The following is a 24,884-nucleotide window of genomic DNA, read 5'->3' as shown; positions in this document are numbered from 1 at the left end:
ACTTACGTCGATCACTAGTACATTGTACAAACGGATCGCCTACATAATTTTGCGGACAGCTACATAGTGCCTTGTGGTTTACAACTGTACACTTTGCATTATCGCCGCATGCTCCTCTACACGGGTCTACGCATTTTTGATGGACGCATGCCTTATTGGGCATACAGTCACTACTGACCATGCACTCGGGGCGACAAAAAGGTGGGGAACCAAAATAATTTTCCTCGCAAGAGCAAATTGCGTAGCCGTTGCTTATACGACATAAGCTATATGGCCCACACGGCGAAGGTGAACATGGGTCAACTGAACTTTCGACGCCTAAAATAAAATATGTGTTTTAGATACATCTGTAAATTTTTAATTAAATCTAAAACTTTGATTTAAAAATCTCACTTGGATAACAAGATGTAAACGGATTTCCTTCATATCCCTGTAAACATGCGCAAGAAGGAGCATGGTTGTGGACTTTACATTCCGCATTCATTCCACATACTCCCGGGCAAGGATCTTTGCATTTATTATTAGTACACGCTTTGTCTTTAGAACAATCGGAATTTAACACACATTCTGGTCTACATTCTTCGTATGGGTCTCCATAGTACTCGGGAAGACAGGAACATGACCCTACACCATGTCTTTCTTTACAAATCGCATTAGCTCCGCAAGGAGAAAGTGAACACGGATTTTCCTGTTGCCCTTCTATAACTAAAATTTTGATATTAATGATAATTTTAAAACAGTGCAAATATGTAAATATTATTTGAGCAATAAATAAACTCACGTAATATGATCGAACAACCCCTGAAAGGATCTCCGGTGTATCCCTGCTCACATGTACACACTGGCACATGTTTAACAACGGAACATGCAGTGTGAATACCACATGACCCTGGACACGGATCGCTACATTTTTCGGCTATGCAAGCTAGATTACTAGGACATTCAACACTAATAACGCATTCGGGTCTGCAATTTGGAGGACGTCCCACGTAATTGGTTAAACATGAGCAAACGGGTAATCCATTTAGATCCTTACACTGAGAATGCGGACCGCAAGGGTTTGGTAAGCAATTGTCGATGGGTGCCATTTTTTCTGATAAAATGATAAAAAAGGCTTTTAAACATCATTTGTAATTCAACATAAAAAAAGAAAAAAAAATGTAATATGACTTACTTTCTTCATAGTAGCAGTGAACAAAAGGGTCACCGGTAAAATCTCTTTGACACGAACATATCGGATTATGATTAACAACTTGACATAGTGCGTTGACCCCACACATACTCTCACATGGGTCAGAGCACTTTTGTTTTATACACGCCATATTTGGTCGGCAATCGGAACTTACAATACATTCCGGTCGACAATTTGGTGGAGACCCGATACAAACTTCAAGGCATGTGCAAACAGCATGTCCATTAAATGTACGACATTTACTATAAGGTCCACAAGGTGAAGGATGACACGGGTCTATTGTTTCAGGGCGAGCTGAAGTAAACGTGATAGAATATACAAGAAAAATTAAGAAAATGAAAAAAAAGATTGATTTTTAGAAAGAAAAGAAAGATAGGTCTTACTCATAATAGAAGTACATGCATGAAGAGGATTTCCAGTATATCCAGCCAAGCAGTAACAAGATGGTGCGTGATTGGAAACTCTACACTCAGCATTCTGTCCACACGTTCCTGGGCAAGGGTCTATACACTTATTGTTAAAGCAGGATGAATCTACAGCGCAGTCAGTGTTCATAACGCACTCTGGGCGACAACCTAAGTATGGATCACCATGGAAATCATCTATACATATACATGAACCAGCACCATTCCTTTCGCGACAAATTGCATTAGGTCCACAAGGCGACGGGTGGCAAGGATGACGTGGTACTTCTTTCACGACTGAAACCATGTTTACATACATATATTGTGAAACTAAACAAGCTTACTTCATAATCACATGCAACAATAAACCATGCAACTTACGTAGATATTTAAAAAACATCCGTACTTACTTTCAATTTGACTACAGCCAGCAAACGGATCGCCGGAATAACCGTCGTCACAGGAACATATAGGTTGATGGTTCTGGACACTACAACGGGCATTGAAGCCGCATGATCCGATGCAAGGATTCACACAGGTACCACTGAGACACGCGAGGGCAAGTGGACAGTCTTGATTAATAACACATTGCGGGCGACAGGCGGGTGGTGCACCTAAAGTTCCAGGCTCGCATGCACATACAGCCCGACCGCGTTCGTCGCGGCACGTTGAATATGGCCCACATGGAGAAGACAGGCACGGATCAGGAGTCGTAAAAGTAATATCTGCATTCAAAAAAAAAATTCTAAGGTCGCGTCTTTGTTAATACACACACATCTGTATCTGTAAAGCACAAATGTGTGTTCAAAAAAATCTAAATAATACATCTTAATTTTTATAAATGGTGAAAGAAAAAAGAAAATACAATCAAATTTGTGGTTATTAAAGGGATAATAAATTTTATTTTTATGAGATACATTAGATTGATTACTATTTATATTTTATTTCATACGAAAATATCAATACAAAAATAATTAATTTTTAAAAGAAATTTGGACGGATTTCGTATAATTCGTTAATGGTTCTTACTTTTTTTGTAACATCTTATGAACGGATCGCCTTCTGAGAAACTTTCTGGACAAGTGCATATTGGATTATGACCAACAACATGGCATCGTGCATCTAATCCGCAGCTGTGAAGGCAAGGATCTTGACATTTGTGATTGATACAAGCCCGATTAATCGGACAATCTGAGCTCACGGCACATTCAGGCCGGCACACGGGTGGGGCACCAAGGAATCCCAGACGACAAGAACAGGCAGCACGTTCACCGACCACGTGACATTCACTATTCGGGCCGCAGGGTGTTGGATCACACGGATTTATGAACGATGCTATAGTAAAGACAAAACAAGTTTTATTTTTTATAAGAAAATATTAAATAATTATAAAATTTTATCTTCTTATTATGTACTGGAGTATATAATACGAAAATTAAATTTAGAGGCAAGTACCGGAATATTTAAGTATGCCCCGGTATGACACCGGGTACAATAAATTACTATTAGAAATTTTGATAAAAAAAATTCAAAACTTACGTGATTCGGTAATTTGGCGACATGATGAAAATGGGTCCCCCTCATATCCTTTAAAACAAGTACAGACTGGAATGTGGTTAGTGACAGAACACTCAGTATTTATGCCGCATAAGTCTTTGCAGGGATCGCGACAATGGTTTGACAAACATGCAAGATTATTAGGACAATCTGAATTTCTGGAACATTCTGGTCGACAACCACCAGCATAAGGATTTCCTATATTTGGTGGAATACATGAGCACCGAGCTGTGTTTTCAACTACAGTGCATAGAGTATTTTCTCCGCAAGGCGAAGGATTACATGGAGTTTCATCATCTTTTGTTATTACAACACATCCTATAAATGCATCTCCTTTAAACCCGTCCAAACAACTGCACAATGGTGTATGATTTACAACGTCGCATTTAGCATTGGTTCCACATGCGTTCTTACATGGATCTGTACATTTTTCGTTGATACAAGCCTGATTTGAAGGGCACTCCTGGCTTATTATACACTCAGGTCTACAGTAAGGTGGCGTTCCAGAGTAGTTTGGTTGACATGAACAAACTGGATGATTGGATTTTATTTCGCAAACAGAATTAGGTCCACAAGGTGATGGTAAACATGGGTTACTTCCAGGAGGTAATTTTGTTTGAGTTTTCTCTTCACCAATTACCTCACATGCAATAAACGGATCGCCAGTTCTTCCGTGATCGCAACTACATAACGGGTTGTGATTGACTACAAAACAGGTGGCACCGGTGCCACAACTTCCTTGACATGGGTTAATACATTTCTGATTAACACATGTTAAATCTTGAGAACAATCGGAGTTTGCAACACATTCAGGTTGACACATGGGTGGCATACCGACATGGCCGGGCAAACATGAACACACAGCTGAACCGGAAGATGAGACAAGGCAACGGCTATATGAGCCACATGGCGAAGGATCACAGATCGACAACGGTGGTGTTACTGATACTGTTGCCTGACACCTAACATAAGGATCTCCCGTTTGGCCTGGTGCACAATAACATATTGCATGATGGTTAATTGTTTCGCATAATGCGTTGACGCCACAAACGTCATTACACGGAGATCTACACTTATTATTTAAACAAGCCATATTAGTCGGACAATCGCTATTAATAGCGCATTCAGGTCTGCAGGAAAGATACGGGTTGCCGAAAAAGTCAGGCAAACATTCGCATGTAAGGATACCATTTAAATTTTTGCATAAAGCATTATCTCCACAGCGGATGTTGTCACACGTTTCTCGTACTGTTGCTGTAAAAAGTTATATTTTATTAAACGTTATCTAATATAAACTAAGAATTAGTTATTGTATAAAAGAAAAACACAATACGTACAACTAGTACTTGGTTGGCAATGTTCATAGGGATTCCCTTCAAAACCTTCTTTACAGCGGCAAATAGGATCATGATGATAAACCAAACAAGCTGCATTGACGCCACAAGAACCGGGACACGGATCAACACATTTATTTTTTAAGCAAGCCTTATCAAATTCACAATCGGAGCTAAGAACGCATTGCGGTCTACAAGCTGGATTATTTATATCTTGAGGTCCCATACATGGCACGCATATTGCAATTTGATCACTATAAACATCACACAATTCATTTACGTCGCAAGGGTTTGGTGAACATGGTTGCTTAGTAGAATTATCACTTGGAATGATAATAGCTGAAATAAAAGAAAAAAATATAACGAGTATTATTAAAACTCGTCAAATACATTTAAGTTTAAATAAAAAGGTAAATATCAATGAATAATTCTTAAAACGAATATCTCATATTTTATACAAATTATTTATACTTACGTCGGTAAACACACTGGATTCTCGGATCCCCGATGTATCCTTCTGGACAAATGCAAGATACCGTGTGGTCTGTGCAAACACATGACGCATCCATTCCGCAAACATTTTTGAAAGAGCATGGATCTACGCATTTCTGGTTAAGGCACGCTTCACTAGATAAACAATCTGAATTCATTAAACATTCTGGTTTGCATTCGACAGTCGAATCTCCAGATAGACCTGGTGGACAGGAACAAACTGCATCATCTCCGACGTTTTGACAAATTGCGTTTAATCCACATTGTGCTCGGTCACAAGGACGGAATGATTTTTGATCTTCAGGTGGTAAACAACATATTAACGGATTTCCAACGAGACCATCTTCACATACACATGTAGGGCGGTGTGATTCTACATAACATTTGGCATTTATACCGCATACACCGGGACATGGATCGCGGCAAGAAAATCCGATGCATGATTTATTTGGCTCACATTCATCATCCACTTCACACTCAAGGGAAACACATCCATCTATTCCGTACGGGTCTCCGGTACTACCAGCAGCACAACTGCATAAAGCCTGACCATCGTAATTAAGGCTACAAATACCTCGGGGCCCACAAGGGTTTGGTAAGCACTGATTTCTATGAATCTCACAACCTGTGTATGGATCTCCACTAAAACCGAGTTTACAGAAACACATTTCCCGGTTAGTGGTTACGTAACAATCAGCATTTGGTCCACACGGGCCTGGTTGACAAAGAACCTTCGAATGGTGGGATGGATTACATGACTTATAAGGATTTCCAACTGTATTTTCAGGGCAGTAACAAACCGGAGATCTATTAGGATCACATCGTGCACCATCACCGCACGTATTTGGGTCGCATGGATTGCGTGCTTCTATGCAACCTCTAACTGTGTTTGGACTTTCTATATAACCATGTAAACAAGTACATTTAGAGAATCCGTTAGATAAAACTGTACATTGTGTGTTAGGTCCACACGGCGATGGATTGCAAGGATTTTGTGGAAGTTTACAAGGTTGTCTAGGCGGATTGCCTTCATAGTTTGGTAAACAGAAACATGCTGGTTTATTATCTATCAATCGACATCCGGTGTTGGGACCACAAGGATTAGGTTCACATTCATTCCCTTCCGGTACTATAACAAAAGCAACAAAAATATTTGTTAATGTTGTTTAAAAATAATACATATTTGCAAGAATTTCAATAATATAGAAAAAATGCAATACTTACTGCAATTTTTGAAAGGATTACCCGTTAAGCCTTTAGGGCAGAAACAAATAGGGTTGCCGTTATCGCTTTCACATAGTGCATTAAAACCGCAGGGGTTAGGATTACAAGGATTTGCAGGAGGCTCGCAGCCTAATATTGGGTTACCAGTGTATCCTGGCAGACATTTGCAAGAAGCACGATGATTTAAAACATCACAAACTGCATTTATGCCACATTTACACGGAGATCCACATAAGCCGTTGATACAGGCTTCTGAATTTATACATTCGTTGTCTGATCGACATCCTTTAACTAAAAAATAATATATTTTGATATAAAAATATTGCAGAACTGTGATAAAAATTATTTTATTAATCTTTAAACTTATGTTCACCTTTATAACATTCTAAAAACGGATTTCCTGTAAATCCAGCCCCACATTGGCATCGAACACCATGATTTTCTGGTACACATTCGGCATTATCCCCACATTTATTAATAGCACATGGGTTGATGCAAATTCTATTCATTCTGTCACAAAGTAGTTCCGGAGGACAGTCTTCATTGTACTGACATACAGACTGCGAGAGATTGCGAACTGGAAACGAACCATTGTGTTAAATAAAAGAATAAGTTTTAATAACTTATAATATTATTACTATTATACATACCTGGAGTACATCCAACGTATCCATTGCCCTGAAATCCTTCAATGCAGGTACAATCCGAACCATGGTTTGTGTTTATACATACTGCGTTAAGTGCGCACGGATTGTGTAAGGCACATGGGGGTTGACATACACTATTAATGCAGGCCTCCGTTACAGAACAGTCTTCATTTCGTGTGCAACCAACTGGGTAAAAGGAAGAATATTTCATATATTTATAATAATGTGAAAGAGAAAAAATGTTTTAAGTGCGAGAGTCAACAACACAAAATAAAATAATTTTTTATGGTATTATGAAAATCGAGAAAACCCGTTATTTCTCAACTTTATCTATTTTAGATGAACTTTTATCGTGTATGTTATGAAAATAAGTTGAAAAGTAAAATATCACATTTTTTGAAATATCACTTTTTATATCATCTTATCTAGATTGTATTTGTACACTCATAAAAATATTCTTTTAAGTCAATATTCTTTAAGAACTTGAGTTTATTCATGTTTTTTATAGTAACACATACACGTAACTAAAACATTGTCTTGTCGTATATAATTTTATGTGCTGCGAGTATGTTTTTGGTGGCTAAAATAATTATTTTGAATAATCTTTATTTTTTAAATAAAAGTAATATAAAATCGGCCTCTCTTAAAAATGTAGTGTAAATCATTGAAATAAATAAATTTGCACTAAGTGCTTTTGATCGAATAATAACTCCAGTCACACACAATCACTCGTGCCAGTCTCCATCGGACATGAAATTTGCACTTAAACTGTTTATATACTCATGTTAAACACCTGAAATCCTACAGCATGAGACTCAAAAACATGAGAAAATTGAGGTATCATTTTAGAAACAGGTAAGTCTTAGTCGGGACGTTTGTTTCTCTCTTACGACCTGTTTCGTCCCAATGTATGTATGTAGTCTAAAGAAATTACAAGCTCGGAAAATTCAATAACGCTGCTGTAAAAATTTCTGAAGGAAAATTATGTGGCAGAAATTAATAAAAAGAAGAATTTGGTAAACTTCTAAGAAAACCTTTGATCCCCAAACATTGTTAAAATTAGTTCATTAAGGGACGGTCTGTTTATCAAATTGAAGAAAATTTACAATTCAAGACTAGCACTGTTAATCTATTAAGCGCAAAAAGAAATATTTGCAAAAATATTTTGATGTTAATTTCGTACTTCTTTAATGTTTTCGTTGATTGGCCACAATCCGTTATCATTAAAATAACGAATATACAACAATGCAAATCAGAAGAAAAACACTTATACGACGTTTATATCAATGACATTTGAATTTGTTAGATTTAGTTATGTATGTTTTAATGATGATTTAATATGGAATTAGTAAATTTAGCTTACATATTTTAGGAGTACATTTAACGGCAGGATCTCCATCATATCCCAAAGGACATGAACACATAGGCCTCTGTTTTACTGGTTGACAATTAGCACCGATACCACATTTGTCGAACTCACAAGGATTCTGGCACCATCCCATAAAACAGGCTTCAATTTCTATACAATCACGGTCGGAATGACATGGCTCCGGTGTTTTTGGTGTCCCCGGTGGCGCTATTATATTACATTTTATTTTAGAAATTAGTGTGTTACTGTATAGTTAAATGAATAATGAATATATGAAATGTATTTTGATGTTTGTACAATTATTAATATAATTATTTAATAATATTACTTTTTACTATACACATTTTTACTCATTTGTCCGATAAAACAACCACATTGTTTTTTTTTTAATTTTTAAAAAAGATCTAAAGTACAACTAGCTTACGGAATAAATTTCTTTAAGTACATGGTATGCAAATAATTTATTTTAAGCATACCTCTGACACAGAAGTCCTCAGCGTCATCATTGCATATACAAACAGCCGCATGGTCGATTACTTTACAGGAAGATTTCTTTGTACACGGTTTCGGCATCACCTCACATGGGTTTTGACATACTCCATTTAAGCAGGTTTCAAGTGTCGTACAATGTGTGTTAAGTTTACATTGGGTATTAAATTGTTTGTCAGTAATGTCAGTAAAAGTAGTTTCCGTAGATGTCTGTTCAGTATACATTGTTGAGTCAGTCCATGCGGGAATATCTATGTCCTTCCGTCGCGATGACAAATATTCTATGGACGTACTTAAATCGGGTGGAGTAGAGGAAGAGAAGTGTATTGCTCCTAACGAATCAGATTTAGTGGTTTCTAAAGTTGTAATAGGTAGTTCTGTTGTTGTATAAGGAATAGAATTAAAAATATCGTCAGTAAATAACTTTTCAAACGTAGTTTCAGTTGACGTATATGTGACGGGAATGTCATTTGTAGTCAACTCAAATTCTTTTAAAGGTATTTGGCTGTTATTTATAACACTCGGAGAAGATTTATTTTCCAAGTTAAGAATCATGAATTGGCTATCTAATTCACCGGGCACGGAATGATGCATATTGCTTCCGTGTGAAGTAACATCCTTGTCGAAAAATTTGTCTGGTGCTAACGTTACAATGTTTTCAACAGTGGATTCAAATGTCATTCCGGTATATTTTAAATTCGCATCATTATCGTTATTTATATCATTCATATGGGTGCTTTGAACTAACGTAGGTGTTTTTTCCGTAAAATCTAAAGACTCTGATGTAACCTTCAAATCTGGAAATGTATTTTTTTCGTCTGTTAGTGTTTCATAAGTAACTCCCGGCGTTGTATATGAATCAAGCTCTTTCTTTCCCAAGTTACTTTCTCGTATGTTTTCGTCAGGTATTTTAGTAGTTGGTATAAATTGAGGAGTTACTGGTAAATCATTTATCAAGGTAAAATTTTCGTCGAATTCAGTGGTAGATAAATTATCTTTAACGTTAACGGCTTTGGTGTGTAATTCTTGCTTTTGTTTGTGAGTAATCATAGATGTATCTGTTGTATCTGTTACAATAATAGTAGTATTTTGTTTTGTGGAGATACCGTCAAAATAAACTTCAGTTAAAGAAGTTGTGACCGTAGATTGGTCGGGAGTTATAGCAGTACGAGCTGAGTTTTCAGCAATAATATCTCCGTCCGCTAACGTTGTCTTAGGCGTGAAAGATGAATCAATGCTTATAACATTACCAGTAAATGGATAATAATTCTTATCCCTAACTAAATGTTTAATTTCTGAAACCTCATCCGGTAGTGTGGTTTGATCAATTGGCATTGTTAAAGAAGACAGGGTAAATGTATTTATTTCAAGCGAAGGAGTTGTGACTGTTGAAGCGCTGAAAGGATCAGTTCCTTTTTGTTCGCTATTCGTATCCATTGAAATCGTTGCATCCGTAGCAGGTGGTGTTACACTTTTAGGTACACTGACAGGCAAAGTGAATTTAAATTCATCTATTTTATCCACGTATAAACTAGATGTTTGTTTTAGTAATTCTGAATTTGAAGCTTCTGTCGTGTATCTGTCCGATTGTACCTTTTCATTTTGAGAAGTGAAATGATGGTATTTATCTGTTGTCACTGAAGAAACAGTTGATATTTTAATTGTAGTATTTTCTTCAGCATCAATAGAAGATTCAGGGTTATTTAAAGGTTTATAATTCAATGTACTAGTAGACATAGCTAGTTCATAGTTATTCTCGCCAATTGATTTGAGTGTAACTTCATAAGTATTCGTCATCTCATCCTTTGTCGATGAGTCAGATATATCTTTGTTTTTTTCCGAATTGGAATCAATAATCTCTGTAGGTGATGTTTCAGTGGACAAAGATGTGCTGTTTACGGAATAAGCAAGGTAATCTATGGTAGAATCTGTAACATCTGTTGTTTGGTTAGTAATGGACGGTTTAGTTGTGCTTTCACCTGTGTTTGTTTCAATGGGAGAAATTTTTGTTTGAAATGGATTATAACTCGTAAATTCAAATTGTGGATTTTCAGATTTAATACCTGAAGTTACGAAATGTTCTGGAATATTTGTGGAAGATGAAGTAGTATAATAAGAATTTGTTGATAATTTAATGTTTGTATTAGCACCGTTGTTTGGGAAATACTTTACTTCCTCAGTATTTTGAGTGAATTTAGCCGAGTCACCAGTACTATCGTCCAAGGTGATAGAAGGTGTAACTGAGTTCACTATTTGTGTAAATTCAAAATCATTTCCTACAGTTCCACTTTTTTCGTAATTTTTGGTTGTTAGCAGTTTTGTTTTCTGTTCGTCGGTAAAATCTGTGTTTTTCGTGGTCATATAGTCATAACTAAATTGAGTTGTACTGATGAAAGGTTCGTCGTTGTCATTTATAGTTGGTGGCGTTGAAACATGTTGTACGCTATTGTCGTATATTTTAGCTGTAATAGTTGATGAATCTATAGTTGTTAGAATATTATTTTGGTTTGTTAGTGTAGGTTCAGTTATAGCACTAAAACCAATATCATTTGGTCCTTTAGTTTGAATTTCGAAATGTGAATAACTTTGTACGATATCTTCTGTTGTAAAACGGGTCGTGGCTTCCGTGATAACCGATGCATCAAATTTAATATTGTTATCTAAATCTGTAATAACATTGTCATCATCTTTAATAATGTTAGTACTCGATAACATTTCATCAGTAGATGGATTTGTATTATCAAATACATCATGGTTACTTGTTTGAGGAATTGCGTCAAATTCAGAAGTAACATAATTTTTATTTGTTGTCGAAGATATAATTTCTGTTGCCAATAAATTAGTTATCTCCTCATTTTTATCTGTTCTTGATACAATTTTCAATATGGTGCTGGATTCAGTTTTATGAGATTTTTCTGAAGTATTTTCAGGTAATACGGATAAAAATAAATTATCTTTAACAACAGAATCTGTCGTGGCTGTCGAAGAATCTGTGGACATTTTTTGTTCCTCTTCCCGATTATTGAAGATCATATCTTTGTCTCCATTAACGTTGTCAGTTTTGAACAAAGTGGTATCATAATAATCGCTTTTGTAATATTCGGTCGGAGTAATGAAATTAAAATTTTTAGTATAGTCTTTATTTCCAGTAGAGGTTTTTGACATTGCGATTCCTTTATATTCTTCCGTATTTACGCTCTTTAAAGTAGTTTCTACGTTAGAAATAAAAGGGGAGAGGTGATCCGAAGTTGTTGACGTAGTTATTGGTTTTAAATTATTCATTATCTCATTTGTAGGGACAGTTATTGGAAATGCTTCTGTTGTTGATGGTACATGTTCAGGCTTATAAGTAATTTTATTAATTAAGCTTTGTGAACTATCCGTAGCTGAAAGAATATTGTTACTTTGAATATAATTTTTGTCGTTATTTGTCGAGATTGTGGATGTTCCTCCAATTGTTGTTATATAGCTTCCGCTTGTATCTTTGTAATTTTTATCATCATTTCTTAAAGTTGTAATATCAGAATAATCTGTCTGTATATCATTAAAGGTAGTTGGAAAACTTGTGAAAAATGTTTGCGCGTCCGTACTTGTCATGTAGTTTAAATTATTTTTCATCGCTGTTGAAATGCTTTCATCACTAGGAGAAGTTCCTAAATGAGCTTCAGAAAATGACGTGTCGTACTCTTTTATATCAAACGTTGTTGAAAAACTAGGTTCAAAAATTTCCTTCAATTTATTATCATCCTTGAACTGAAGTTTATGTGATACACTTTGATCTGTACTTGTCAAAACTTGATCAATTGTTGTACTTTTATAATTATCTACAAAGTCGTTGTTACTTTCACTTATTTCAGTATGAGCCGTTGTTGTTGGCTCTTTATCGTGATTTGTATCACTATGTTCAAAAAGCCCGTGTAACAAAGCTTCCGTGTAGTTATTATTTAATTTTCTTTGATTTTCAGATGTTTTATGCAGTTTGTTATCACTAACTTGTTTTCTTGTACCATTAGTTTCTGTGCGAGAAGAAATAGGCTTAATTGTACTTTCTAAATGACTAGTACTGTTATTTCGTATAAATTCTTCTGAATCCGACGTTAAGGTCATTGTCGTTGTCATTTGTTGTTCGTTTACGACAGAATTATTGAGCATAGTTCCAGTTTTAGCTTTTGTAATATTGTTAGTTTTTAAATTTTCGATATTACTTAAAGAATATGAATGTTGTTCAAATGGAACAGTAGTATTGGTTAACGCTATTGATAATTCTTTTTCCATATTATACGACGTAGTTGTATCTTGTAATATTACACTTTCATCTTTCAAAGTTGTTGACAATTGTCCTCTTTTTATGTTTGAATTTTCGGGACTTGACATTACTTGATATTCTGTAGTTATGGAAGAAATAGTGTTAGAAGTAGTAGGTTTGTACGTGTTGCCAGTATAATTAACAGATTCAGTACTTGTGGTAGAATCATACACTTTAGTGACTACTTCGTCAACTTGTAAAGATTTTAAATTTTGCGAGAAATTGGAGTTTAGTGTCAAACTATCATCATTTGTAGTTTCCATAGTTGTATAAGTGACATATTCATTATTAGTTACTACAGTACTTTGTGTCAACGAAGTAGTCGGTACGGTCAATGTCGAACCAGTAGTTGTAACGTCGGAGTATGTTAGTGGAATATTTTTAGGGCGGTCATCTGTTAATGGGAACGTAATAAGAAACATGTTAATAATAATTTACAAAAAAGGTTTTTTGAACGAAAATTTTATACTTTTAAATAGAAAATAAAATATAAGCTTTTACAAGACACAAGTGAAGTAAAGACCAAAAGCGGTCGATTTGTGAAGAAGAGAAATCTTTCTAATCTATGGCCATAGAAAAGAAATAGAAAAGATAAGAGATGACTTTAGGCTTAACAGACCTTAAGAATGTTCTATATGAGTCCACCAAAACCTATAAACGAATTTTATTAGTATGATTATAAAGCAAGATAATTATTAATAAACCGGTAGTATTGGTCGTTAAGCCTAAAAATCATATTTAAAACACCTAAACCTTGAAGTATTTCTACAACAGTTTCTAAAATAGTTTGAGACACGTTTTACCAAAATTGCATCTACAATAAAGATTATGTTGCCTGCCGGGTCAGCCGTGATAGTGTAGCCAGAACTTTGTGGCGTTTTATCGGACAAAATGGTACTTTAAAATGTATAGCAATACCCAGTTAATCTGGAGTTAGTTTTGCTATTCACAGATAATAAAATAATTGCAGACATACTAGTCTTATGGTAGCAGACTGCGAGTAATAATATTTTAATTCGTGATTTAGCTCATATTTATAAAATACCCGAAGGACAAGATCTGTCCAGAATATATTAAGATATAGCTAAACCACAGAAGACATTAGCATAAATATCGCTTATCAAAAGAATAAATCATTAGTATTTGATACATTATTTTAAGTACTCACTTTCCAAGCATGCTCCAGAGAACGGATCGCAGGGTACACCAGGTCGACAATGACCACAATTTGTAGGCTCTCCACCTAATTTAAATAAACAATTAGTACATTTTACAGAAATGACAACTACCCATCTCCGCGGATTAATAGAAAAAAATAATTTTAAAATACATCAAAATTTTTAAATAACTATTTGTAATATACAACAATGTTTTCATAAAATCACACCCACCTGCCACACATGCGCATCCATCACAATGGGTATTTGAAAGCCTTTTGCAATCAGCGTCACTTTGGCATTGGCAGACTATAAATAGAAATAATCAGTTATATTTTACATAAATTCATAATACGTAGTACATAAAAAGCATAATATTTATTTAATCTGACCTATAAATTTCAATTTTCTATTTAATTTAACCAGCGTAAGTACCAACTGTGTCGCTAAATAAAATTATTCACAACCCATTAAACAAAAAGATACAAATGGAATAATGTTATAACAATAAAAAAATTAAGCTAAGATAAAAGTTTATTCATTACATTAACGTCTGCCAGTCACACATGACATGTTTACTTACAAACGAACCTACGAGATTAGTAGATTTCTACCTAATTGAAAGTACCGCTAGCATTATATATTAGGTGTTGAATAATCACATTACTTATTGTGTATAATTGAGGCCTATTTGATAAAAAATATTTAAAGTACCTTTTGAACAAACTGGTTGATGATTAATGACAGCACATCGTTGCCCAGCTAAACATGGACTTCCATGGGTGCAGGGATCCATGCACCGTCCATTTACACACGCTAGGCCATCGGTGCAATGCTCATGTGCGTCGCACTCTAAGGCTGTGTACATAGAAGTAATTACTAACTTTTATACTTTACAAACAAACACTGTTCGAGAACTGCAAATGTAAATTTAATTGTTTTTTTTTTTCTCCAAATCATACATGTTTCAAGGTAATTAATTTTAGTTAATCAGTTTCCCGTTAAAGATAAGAGAAGGTCAACTACTAAACATCTGTACAACCAAATCATCATTTTCTATATACACAGATGTGTAATATAAACAATAGTAAAATTACCCATACATATAAAACAAAATAAAACTAACTGTTTTAAAACCAAAACAATTACGTAAACCACACTGCATACATACTGAAATAATATAAGGAAATAAAGGTATTAAAATTTATAGTTGCAAACTCTGTCTCGTGGCAGTTTTGTTGCAGCTCTTAAAATATCAGAGTTTGAAAGCGTTAGAATTGAGTGTTCAAGCGCGTCCACCACCAGAATGTGAAAGTTATTATTGAAATTAATAATATTTACACACATTATAATCATGCTTAAAATCTACCTGATAAAGAGAAAATTCGAACTGTGGAAAAGAAAGATAACATGCCAGAAAAATAAGAAACAGAGAAAGGTCCGCATGAAGTAGAAATAATCTATATCTCCTGCAATAAGAAGAAAATTATTAAGATTCAATTAAGACAAAAAGTACTAATAGAAATTCTATCAAAGTATGTAACATTTTGCAGCGGTAATATTACCTTTAATGCATCCATGCTTTTCATCGTGAGTAAATCCACTAGGACAAAATTTGCACACAGGATGGTGATCTTCAACTGAGCATGGAGCATCACCACATGCACTTTTGCATGGATCTTTGCACTGAAAATCTATGCAGGCCAAGTTTTGTGGACATCCATTATCCCTGAGGCAAATCGATACAGTTGGATGGCATTCCTCCACACAGACGCACATGACGCGATGTTCTACTACTTCACACTGCTTTCCTTGCGGACACATGGGTTCTCGTGATGTTACACAAGGATTAACGCATCTGGTGTTACGACATACAGCATTGGATTGACATTGTTCATCTCTAGTACATTCTGCGTGTTCCGGTGCGCAAGTTAATTCTCCTTTTTCGTTTAATGCAAATCCGTTGCGACAGACGCAGACCGGTTTGTGATTTCTTACTTCACATTTCTGATTTGGCCTGCAGTTATTGTATTTCAAACAAGGGTTATAGCATTGATTAGTGTTGGTATCGCATGCCAACTTTGTTGGGCAAGGCTTGCTGTCTGAACAAGTAATAGTTGTATTCAGATCAACTGTTGGCTTACAAGTAGGATCAAGACGGCAAGCGAGGCGTGGTTGACCCACGTAACATTGTGGACACGAACATTGAGCGCGATGCATAACAGACACGCAGAGTGCATCTTCACCGCAAACATCTCGAATCGTACATGGGTCGACGCAGTGTAAGCTCAAACACGCTTTGTCTACTGGACAGTCCTTGTCACTCGTACATTCGATACCTAGGAAGATGTGAAAGAAGAAAGCAAAGTCGAAAGAGCTGTACCTTCAGCCACGAAGAGGAAACTTTCTCACGAGACAGTGCATGCTTTTTGAAACTGATAGTTTATGACCAAAGATATATAACGGAATATTATAATACAAGCCATATGTACATGAAGCCGAACAAAATGTTACGAACTGTATTTAAGCACGAACGGTGAGAATGCTTCCACTAATTTCAGATAAACAATCATTTTTTTTTAAAATACAATTGACATGAAATAGCAAATGGACACAATTTTGCACGCTAGAATAAAATTTTTGTTAACTAACTTTTTATATGATGAGATAAAAGAAAATATTTGAAACAAGTAATGTGTTCGGTTTCAAAAAATACCCTCACCAAAATTTACAAAAATCTTTACACGTATATTGAAAACAAATTAATTTTTTTTCATTTATTGTAATTAGACGAACGATTTTTTTATACAAATAGAGACGTGCATTTTTACATGTGACATGTATGATAAAACATCAATTTAACTTACTGGTGTGACACTCGATATCAGCTTGTCCTTCTGTACCAGGTATACAACGACAGACAAATTCTGCGCCTTCTCTCAAACATTCTCCATTTACACCACATCCAGTAGTTCTGCAATCAACTACACTACGCTCCTGATTACCTATTAAAATTAAATATTAAAAAATTAATTAGAGTACCTTGTTATAGTTATTATTTTTAAAAAATCTGTTATAGTATAAATATCAGTAAAACAGTATAATGATATTATATATTATGAAATATGTTTAATTATTTACTTACATTCAACGTTTGGATCTCCTTGCGGAAAATTCCTAGGGCAATAACAGTGAGGTTTCCCGTTATATCCTATCCTACACTGAGCGTTAATTCCACATGTTTTGTGAGCACAAGCTGCCATAGATCCACAGAAACATTGCCGTTGAGGGTTACCAGCACATCCCGGAGGACACGTACATTCATAGCTTCCACCATCTAAATCGCGGCATCGAGCATTGATACCGCAGGGATTGCGCAAACAGCTGCCCGCTGGTGGCTTAGAACATTCTATTTTTGGATTTCCTACATAATTTGGTGGGCAAGAACACTGCGGAGTTCTGTTTACAGAACGGCATATGGCATTAACACCGCATGTACCAAAACACACATTTTTGCATTTTCCTTCTTTGTTACATTCTTCATCCACACCACAATCTTCATGTTTTACGCATTCGTAAGGTTTACACTCTTTTGTGGGATCTCCCGAATAACCACTGGCACAACTACAAAGTGCACGATGTCTAGTTGCTACACATAAAGCATTGTTTCCACATGAATTTTCACGACAAACTGGTATACAGTGTTTTAAAGAACACATCATTTCATCTCCACAATCTCTATCATTATTGCAGCCAGGCAAACAGATACCTTGTAAACATATCTGCCTTTCTGGACATTTGTTTTTAGCGGAACATAAAGATCTACAACCGCCATTGAAACATTTTTCACTACAAGTACATTCAGAATTATCATCGCAAAGAGAAATACAGTATCCACTGTCGTCGCAAGGACAAAAGCCATCACATTTCGTTCTTTTCTTTTTACATTCAACTATAGGATTGCCAGTATAATTACTAGAGCAGCTACAATGTATGCGATGATTTATAACTTTGCATTCCGCGCAAATACCACAACTTCTATTATCCTTACAAGGATCTGAAAAATAAATATGTAATCTTTTAGTTTATAATCAAAATTTACATTGTAAATTATGATAATACTAACAATTTACAATAACAGCTTATTTACATTGTAACATACTGTGGTTTTTAAGATTGTTCGAAAAGAATCATATATTGAAGAAGTGTACTTTATTTTACCTTTGCACTGTCCATCGATACAAGCCTGATCATCATTACAGGCTTTATCATCACGACAACCTTGTTTACATATTCTGTTTTCACAAATGTGTCCTTTATTGCAGGCATCATCATTATTACAAACAACCCTGCATATACCTCTTACGCACTTTTCATTTGATAAACAAACAACATCACTGCAAAAAAAGTTTATTTTAATCGATAACATTTTGTCATTAACAACTGTACAATGTATGTTCTTGTACATCAAAAATAATATATATATAATTTTAATTCACCTTCTGCAGGATGGATGACAGGTATCTCCATAACAGGTAAAACCATCAGGACAATTTTTGTTTGAATCACATAGCGAGCTTAATCTTCTACATACTGCCTTGGGGTCTCCTGATAATGTGTTTGGACATGCGCATACAGGTTGATGGTCTTTAGTTACACATAATGCATTTGCTCCGCAACTAGCCGGCTCTGTGCATGGATCCAGACATTGTCCTGATATACATGCAAGGTGAGACGAACACTGGGAATTAGATCTACATCCCAATATGCATAAACGACCGTCGCATATTTCACCATCAGAACAGTGCTCATCTGAGGCACATGCATATCTACATACACCAGAGTCACATCGTTCGCCCTGCAAACATTCAGATCCGTCCACCGTGCAAGCTGGTCGACAACGGTCGTCCTCGCATCTCCAACCAATACTGCAATCTTTATGCATACGACAGTTGACTGACGGTGTCCTGACACACCCTATATTAGGTGTAGGATTTGGAACCAATCCATCTATGCAGGCACAAGAAGCTTTTCTGTCGATAACGGAACATAAGGCATTTGGACCACAAGGACTATTATCGATCGAACAAGGATTCTGGCAATAGTTATTTTTGCATATTTCTTCTGGACCACAATCTTCATCGTATCTACAGCCGTACTGACAACTGTTCGCCAAGCATATATGTCCCAGAAAACAGTCATTATCCACGCGACACGTCACTACGAACAAAATGTAATAAATTAACTATCAAGAGTTAAATCAACTTCGGTTTATAATAAGCATTAGCACTTTTTAACTAAAAAGTAGAGGTATATGTATTATAAGTATTGCTAACACCTAAGTAAAAATATGCCCCAACATCAACATTCATTTCCTTTCTTATACTTACATAAACAGACTCCCTTTAAACATTTTTCATTTAAAGCACACTCTTCGTCATTTTGACATTGGAATAAACACATCGAGTTGTGGCATCTGTACCCGTCACTACATTCTTCTGCAGCACCGCATAATCTTGGGACTATAATATATAAAATTGAGTAGGAAGGAGTCAAATTATAACCATGTAATATACAAAATATTAACTGAAAAATACATACTTCGAACACACTCAATATCTTGGTTACCAGTAAAACTATTGGGACAACTGCATTGTACAATATGATTGTCTGTTCGGCAAATAGCATTTAAACCGCATGCTTTTTCCATTTGACAAGGATTTAAACATTGTCCATTAACACATTTTTCATTAGATGAGCATTCTTCATCAAGTAGGCATAGAGCTTAAAATAAGGTAATTAATAAATTAAAAACAACTGTAAATCTATTAAATTTTATCGGATTGATAATCGATATAAAAAAATCTTCACCTTTACAATATCCATTGTGACAATATTGATCAGAATGGCAATCTTTTATTGTGTTGCAAGTAACTTCGCGAAGACGGCAACCTTTTTCACTTCCTGCATTTCCAATATAGCCGTTTTTACATTTACACTGACCAATATGTCTTGCAGCAGTACATTCAGAGTTTGGACCACATTTAACACTTTCGCAGGCATCTAAAATAATACCAAACATTTATAAAACATTGAAAAGAATTTTAAAAAATGTAAAATATTGAATTAATAAAACTAACCTGTACATTTTCGGGTACCATCTTTGACAGTACATCGACTTACAGCTGGACAATCCCTATTAAATCTACACTCCGGTGCCATTCGACATTCCTCTTCATATGGATTTCCAACGGTTCCGGGAGGACAAATGCATTGTGCTCTATTTCTAGTATTTTTACATTGAGCTCCATTGCCACATGGATTGGATGCACACCAATTTATTGCCTCGCAACCTTTTTCTGGATTTCCTGTGTAGCCAGGTTGGCAGTAACAAATATGCGTATGTTTTTCAGAGGAACATATTGTATTATCTCCGCAATTATTTTCTACTAAACATGCGATTTTACAGATATTTTTATTACAAATTTTGTCTTCAGAACAATCTGAATTCACATTACATTCTTTCTTTTTACAACCATGCAAAGGATCGCCAAAGAATCCTTCTTGACAGGAACAAGTCGCTTTATGCGATTTCCCTAAGCATATGGCATTTCTACCGCATGGATGATTTTCACATAATTTAACGCACTGTGCAATCCCAAATGAATTGGTCTCACATTGTTCATCTTCATTACAATTATCGTTTGAGAAGCATTGGACTTCTTTGGAGCAGATTCTATTAAGACAGAATTGGGACTCGGGACAAGTACTATTTGTTTGGCAAGTTAATCGACACGTATTCTGGATACAAACTTGATCATCTAAACAATCTCTTGAATTTTTACATTCACCTGAAATAAGAAATAAAAATTTGCTAAATAATGTATAAACTTTATCATTAATTTATGATATAATACTTACCAACGCATAAATTGTCGATACATTTTGTTCCAGAAGAACATTTGTTATCATCAGCACAATATTGTATTGGTACACAACCGAGAACAGGATCCCCCGTGTAACCAAACGAACAAGTGCAGTGACCTACATGGTTTCTTGAGTAACAGTCAGCATTTTTACCACACGCACGTGGTATGCTGCAAGAATCTTTACATTTATAATTAATGCAGGCCGCTGTAGAATCGCAGTCAGTGTCTTTTGTACACTCCAATTTAATACATTTTTTATATGGGTCGCCTTGACTGTCAGTTGGACAATTACAGGTAGGTTCGTGTTTAAACACTCCACATATGGCGTTTTCACCGCATAAATGGTCATCGCATGGATCTACGCAAAAGCCTTTAGAGCATTTCGTTGTTTCAGAACAATCGTTATCAGAGGAGCATTGTCCTGGCATTCTACAACTGCCATTACTTAAATCTAAAACGGTTCCGTTTGTACAGCTGCATACAAATGATCCTGGATTATTTTCACAAGCAGCGTTTAGTGCACATGGATTATTAGTACATTCGTCAACATCCTTACATACGCCATTTATCAATTCAAATCCTTTCGGACAAACACATAAATCTTTATGATCTTCTATTTTACAAGTTCCACCTACGCAAGCAGGCTGAATGCATTGATCTACAATTGTAAAAAAAATTAGTACTTTGAATTAAATATTTAATAATTTAATTTAAGAGTATATACATACCAGTACATTTATTATTTTGTGCGTTGCACCTTTTTTCATTAGGGCAATCAAAATCATCTATACATTCAACTTTGAAGCATCCTATCTTTTTATCAAACGGATTACCCAAAAATCCTTTTTCGCAGGCACAGCTCATGCGATGTTTATTTACAGAACAAACAGCATTTGTTCCACATGCGTTCATGCTACAAGGGTCGGAACATTTCCCTTTAATACACGCAAGAGTTTCATCACACTGCAAATCTCGTCTACATTGATTTGGTAGCAAACAACCTGTTTGATAAGGTTCTCCTAAGGCTCCCGTGGGACAAACACATTTAAATGAGCCTTGTGTGTCAACGCATTGTGCTGACGGATGACATGGATTACTTATACATTCGTTAATATTAATACATTCGCTATTAACTAACTTGAATCCATTGCTACATGAGCATTGTTTTGCTTCGCAAATCTGTGTACTCAAACAATCGGAGTCAATGTTACATCCAGGTACACAAATACCAGAAGTACAATATTCACCGTGTAAACAATTGGTACTGGAATGGCATATTTTGTGACATATATTGTCACTACATTTTTCTCCAATGGCACAACCAGAGTTATCTTGACAGGGAACTTGGCATAATCCTCCAATACACATGTGATCTGGAGGACAGTTTGATGTTCGAGTACAAGTTGCGGGCTTTCTGACGCATCCTTGTTGCGGTGTTGGTGTACCTTCAAAACCAGGAGGACATTCACATTCGACAGCATGGTTTGCTCTTGAGCAAATAGCATTTGGTCCACAGGCTCTTCCAACTTGACAAGGATTCACGCATTTATTATTTACACAAGCTTCATTACCAGTACAATCGTTGTTATTTCTGCATCCGATTATGCATTGCCCTTCGACACAGGCTTGACCTATACCACATTGCGTATGCTTATTACATTGCGTTACACACAAATTTCTAATACATACGTCACCCGGATGACAATGAGTAGAATTACTACATGCAGCAAAACATTGTCCGTTGAAACATAAATCCCCTTCACAATCATCTTCATTAACACATGCTAATACTTTTTTCTTACAAGAGTCGTCAATTTTCGACTTTTCGAAGCCCTCAATGCAAGTACAGATTGCTTTCCTGTTAACTATATTACACACAGAATTAATTCCACATGTTTTATCACATAGATTAATGCAGAGATTATTTACGCAAATTGCTTCCGGAAGGCAATCTTGATCGCCATTTGGACATTTATTTTGTTTTTTGCAACCTATTTTATTTGGTTCACCGATATAACCCTCGGGACATTTACACGTATACGAAGAAAGCCCGGGTTCACACACAGCTGAGGAATGACAAGGATTAGGATTGCATAATTCAAATTTCCTACAATTTACTTCAGGAATTGGATCTGGTTTATATCCACCAGGACACAGACAACTAATTTTATGATTCTCAGCTATACAAATAGCGTTGGCACCACAAGAATCATTCCGACATGCATTGCCGCAAGTGTGCGTCAGACGATTGCATAATTCATGTGATAAACAATCGGCGTTGTATATACAAGGAACTGATTGGCATCCTCTGTCTAGATCGTTAGGATTACCAGTAAAAGGACCTGATGGACACTGGCATTTTGCAACGTGATTGTTTGTAACGCATATCGCATTGGGACCACAAATCAGCTGTTGACAAGCAGATACACATTTTTTAACATTTCCGGTAAGTTTACATATTTCACTTTCTCTGCACTGCGCATCATCCAAACATTGATTTTTATCGAATGCTAAACATCCATCGCGATTATTTGGATTTCCTACGTAGCCATCTAAACACTGACATACTGCTTTATGGTTTTCAGTAATACATTTAGAATTTTGAGGACAAGTAAATATTAAGCAATTATCGACACATTTCATCACACCGAGTACGTCTTTTTCACAAGCTTTATCCTTTTCGCAATCATTGTCGCTTTGGCAATTAGGTGTAGAAGGTTGTTCGCAACTGGAACTTACAGGATTCCATAAGTACCCTTCTTTACAATCGCAACGAGCAGTATTATTTAAAACATGACAAATTTCATCAGGGCTACAAGCTACGGTGGAGCACAAATCAAGACATTTCATTGTACCGTCTATAGATGTACATATCTGTGGTTCAGTGCAATCGCTGTTCACAGTACATTCGACTACATTTGCTTCTTGTTTTAGATGACAACCCGATCGAATATCATTCGGTTTTCCTACATAACCCTCCGTACAAATACAATGTGCTCGATGATTTGCACTTACACACAGAGAATTCGGCCCACATTGTAATTTACTACAAGAGTCGACACACTTACGTGCGTTCTTGCTAATTTGAAAACAAATTTCAGTATCGCTGCAATCTCCGTCTGTTATACATTTATTATCAAAAGTACAGCCTTGTTGTAAATCGTTTGGATTACCAACGTATCCAGGTAAGCAAATGCATTGTCCTTCTTCACAAATAGCGTTCCGACCACAGATTGTTTTACGACATTTATCTATACATAAAGTTCTATCACAAAAGTAGCCTTCCGGGCAAGTATTATTTTGAGAACAAGCGCAGTCAATCCCATCTACACATTTGGAAACTGAAATTTGTGTACATAATTCGTAAGGATTGCCAAAATAACGGCTTTTGCAAATGCAAGTAAAACTTCCAGGTGTATTTAAGCAAATCGCATTTTCGGCGCAAGGTTTCGAATTGCATTCGTCGATATCAATGCATTGTAAGTTTGGATTACCAATATAACCAGGAGGGCAAAGGCATTCTATGTGTGATTTAGTTTGCTGGCACACCGCATTGAGCCCGCAAGAAGTTTTCGCACAAGTTATTTGTTTTCTAGGTAAACATTTGAAGTACGGATTTCCTGTATATCCTTTATCACATTTACACAAATTTGTTGTACCATAGACACAGTGAGCATTATCACCGCAATCTGGTTCGCAAGCTGGCGGAGACACAGCTGTAAAAATACCCTTTCGTTATTAATTGCACAAAGCGAAGTAATTCATGATATAAATTAGGTTAAGT

The 24,884-nt window shown here is 35.8% G+C and overlaps 1 protein-coding gene across 1 annotated transcript in view; it reads right to left on the bottom strand.

The window, feature by feature from the left end:
• Positions 1-24,884, bottom strand: part of dpy (dumpy) — a 97,741-nt gene that overhangs the window by 55,490 nt on the left and 17,367 nt on the right. The window contains exons 14-41 of the mRNA XM_068773719.1: positions 21,829-24,816; positions 21,093-21,758; positions 20,312-21,022; positions 20,043-20,234; positions 19,773-19,955; positions 19,562-19,693; positions 18,671-19,391; positions 18,393-18,568; positions 17,317-18,228; positions 17,039-17,176; positions 15,737-16,510; positions 14,886-15,029; positions 14,406-14,480; positions 14,183-14,257; positions 8,214-8,426; positions 6,854-7,036; positions 6,577-6,780; positions 6,204-6,494; positions 4,963-6,108; positions 4,491-4,826; positions 3,136-4,407; positions 2,626-2,931; positions 2,007-2,321; positions 1,576-1,893; positions 1,175-1,486; positions 782-1,093; positions 394-705; positions 7-318 (exon numbers count right to left, since the gene is read on the bottom strand). Coding sequence (XP_068629820.1) covers positions 7-318; positions 394-705; positions 782-1,093; positions 1,175-1,486; positions 1,576-1,893; positions 2,007-2,321; positions 2,626-2,931; positions 3,136-4,407; positions 4,491-4,826; positions 4,963-6,108; positions 6,204-6,494; positions 6,577-6,780; positions 6,854-7,036; positions 8,214-8,426; positions 14,183-14,257; positions 14,406-14,480; positions 14,886-15,029; positions 15,737-16,510; positions 17,039-17,176; positions 17,317-18,228; positions 18,393-18,568; positions 18,671-19,391; positions 19,562-19,693; positions 19,773-19,955; positions 20,043-20,234; positions 20,312-21,022; positions 21,093-21,758; positions 21,829-24,816 — 13,719 coding nt within the window. The remainder of the gene's footprint in view (positions 1-6; positions 319-393; positions 706-781; positions 1,094-1,174; positions 1,487-1,575; positions 1,894-2,006; positions 2,322-2,625; positions 2,932-3,135; positions 4,408-4,490; positions 4,827-4,962; positions 6,109-6,203; positions 6,495-6,576; positions 6,781-6,853; positions 7,037-8,213; positions 8,427-14,182; positions 14,258-14,405; positions 14,481-14,885; positions 15,030-15,736; positions 16,511-17,038; positions 17,177-17,316; positions 18,229-18,392; positions 18,569-18,670; positions 19,392-19,561; positions 19,694-19,772; positions 19,956-20,042; positions 20,235-20,311; positions 21,023-21,092; positions 21,759-21,828; positions 24,817-24,884) is intronic.

Source organism: Battus philenor, unplaced genomic scaffold, assembly GCF_028537555.1.
Source record: "Battus philenor isolate CCGP_79_NKW_IND1 unplaced genomic scaffold, ilBatPhil1.0.hap1 SCAF_6, whole genome shotgun sequence".
Classification (NCBI taxonomy): domain Eukaryota; kingdom Metazoa; phylum Arthropoda; class Insecta; order Lepidoptera; family Papilionidae; genus Battus; species Battus philenor.
Note: the sequence above shows the minus strand (reverse complement) of the source record. Positions and strands in the feature narration are given on the sequence as shown.